At 45.0% G+C, this 2,500-nt stretch overlaps 1 protein-coding gene across 1 annotated transcript in view; it reads left to right on the top strand.

Moving 5' to 3' along the window:
* Positions 1-2,500, top strand: part of LOC101863496 (NXPE family member 4) — a gene marked incomplete at its 5' end in the record, with an annotated part of 24,461 nt that overhangs the window by 11,996 nt on the left and 9,965 nt on the right. Inside the window, 1 exon segment of the mRNA XM_013080012.2 lies at positions 1,301-1,527. Within this exon segment, the coding sequence (XP_012935466.1) occupies positions 1,301-1,527 (227 nt within the window).

The raw sequence follows: 2,500 nt of genomic DNA, 5'->3' as shown, positions 1-2,500 counted from the left end.
TACGTATATGCATGCACATACTCTCTCTCTATCTATCTATGTCTTACTTCCTCCCTCACTCTTGCTCTCTCTCTCTCTCTCTCTCTCTCTCTCTCTCTCTCTCTCTCGCTGTCTGTCTTGTACATATGGACAACGTCTATCTACCTATCTATCTATCTATCTATCTATCTATCTATCTATCTATCTATCTATCTATCTATCTATCCATCTATCTGTCCATTCATCCATCTATCCATCTGTCTATCCATCAATCGGTCGGAGCGGTAATTCATCACTCGTGCGTCAGTAGGGTTGCTAAAACTGAGAAGGCGTTGCCTCTAACGATCGCCAGAGAGATTCTCTTTAATAACCACTTCACCTCCCGTGGGTCACCGGTGGCGTTTGTTAACCGACAACCAACTTCCTGGAAGAACTGGGCCGTCAGGACAGGGGGCCGAGAGCTCCAGATGTTTCGACGTCCACTGGGACGAAGTGGTAGCGGTCGCTGAGGCCTGCATATTTCCTAATTTTGGACTCTTCTGCCTTCTTGGCGATACTGCCGGGAGCAGAGGCCGAGGAGGTGATGGACAGCGGTGAGAAGGAGTCAGAGATTGTGGAGTCCCACACAAGGCAATTATACTCCCAAGATAGCAGAAGGATTCGACGTCTGCTAATGCATTTCCCTCTATTGTGACCTGCTCCTTTCGTAGTGCATCTATTCTAACTTTTCGGGGTGGATCCTCAACCCAACAGACTCTGATAGACTGTTTAACCCTATTCGTACGCCCTGGGGTCATTTTGTACCCTTGGGTTGTATGTATTCTTCACATTTAAGAATTCTTCTTGTACGATGATCTCTTTGAAACTTTCAGTATTTCTAAAAAAGTCATTTTGACCTTGACAGACTGCTACGCAAAGCGTACGGATTGAATTAATGATTAATTTTCTTTTAGAAAGTGGTGGCACAGGGTTCCCCACGTCGTATGGATACGAGAGTAAAACACCACGTACGGACAGGGTTAAAATTGTGGTCTTTGCTTGCAATTGTTCTTGAGTGTGTGACAGAAGCGCCAAGTCATCTACAAAGTCCAGATGGTCCAACTGTGTCCATGGGGTCCCCTTTGTATCGTTTCTGTATCCTCACTCTCTCTCTCTCTCTCTCTCTCTCTCTCTCTCTCTCTCTCTCTCTCTCTCTCTCTCCCTCTCTCTCTCTATTTATCTATCCATCCATCTATCTCTCTATCTACCCGAGTCTCTATCTGTCTATCGATCTATCTATCTATCTATCTCTATCCCCACCCCCACACCCCCCTCCCCTTAGGCTGACGAAGCGACCTTCTGCTCCCACCTACCCTACATTCCGCACCACGAGCCTGAAGACATTTGCAACCTGACTGAGATCAACGGCTCGCCATGGTTCTGCGCTTGGCCAATCAAAAAGCAGCTCAGTTGCCAAGATTTCCGGGGCACAAGGGAGCTGCTTTCTATAACTGACTGGAGACTACCTGTGACGTCACCAGAGCTTGCGGAGTTGGAGCGTTCCTGCAAGTAATGAGGGGGGCTTTTTGGGGGGGGGGGTGGGGGGGGGAGAGAGAGAGAGAGAGAGAGAGAGAGAGAGAGAGAGAGAGAGAGAGAGAGAGAGAGAGAGACAGAGAGAAAAAGGGAGGGGACGGGGGGGGGGAGAAAGAAGACTTTGCACATTAGTTACTTTAGATGTGTTTTTCATTACGTTTTCAAAAACATCAGAAGTTCTGTATCGTTACTATAGATTTATACAGTTCTATTTGTTCAGTACCTGGTTTTTGAGAACTTTGACTTGAAAAATTTTTAATTTCAGTATATGTCAAGCTTTTTCGAAAGCAACTCTTTGAATGTCTAGGCAACATTTCCAACTGATCTTACGAATTTTGATAGAGCAGATAGAATATTTGTGTCACGACGCGGTAGAATCAGGCTCTCGTCAATTTTATTGACAAGTGGAGTTATTGGTATCATCTTAAAGCTTGTTCATTTGTTTTGCATTGGATAAAAAAAACATCCATTTATCTCCAATAAAAGTCGAAGAGAATTTGTTTTGAAAAGAGCATAAAAGGCCATGCTCCCAAAAAAGAAATATCCGATGAAAATTGCCAAACGGTCGCAAGAATTATGTTTTCTTCTATTTGTTTTTTTTAATGACCTCTTGATTTCACCACGATGTGTCACATAATATTATGTCATATTCCATCTTATCCCAACTTCTCTCTGTCTCTGCTCTCCCCCTCCCAATCCCCTCTTCATCTCCCACCCCTCTCCCACCCCTCCATCTCCTCTCCGGTCAGTTCAATGATTATCTCCGATTAACGGAGACTTAGCCCTAGTCGGAGGTTAAAGCTTACGGCGGGGATAAAGGCGGAGCCGTTATGATTGTGAGTCCGCAAGCTGCGAAAGGTGAAAGTTGGTGTTTCGTCGGGTGGAAGAAGGAGTCTCATGACACTATGTAAGTACCTAAGCTAAATCAGGAGGTGTCAAGTATTTACTC

Source organism: Aplysia californica, unplaced genomic scaffold (genome assembly GCF_000002075.1).
Source record: "Aplysia californica isolate F4 #8 unplaced genomic scaffold, AplCal3.0 scaffold00071, whole genome shotgun sequence".
In the NCBI taxonomy this organism is placed as follows: domain Eukaryota; kingdom Metazoa; phylum Mollusca; class Gastropoda; order Aplysiida; family Aplysiidae; genus Aplysia; species Aplysia californica.
Note: the sequence above shows the minus strand (reverse complement) of the source record. Positions and strands in the feature narration are given on the sequence as shown.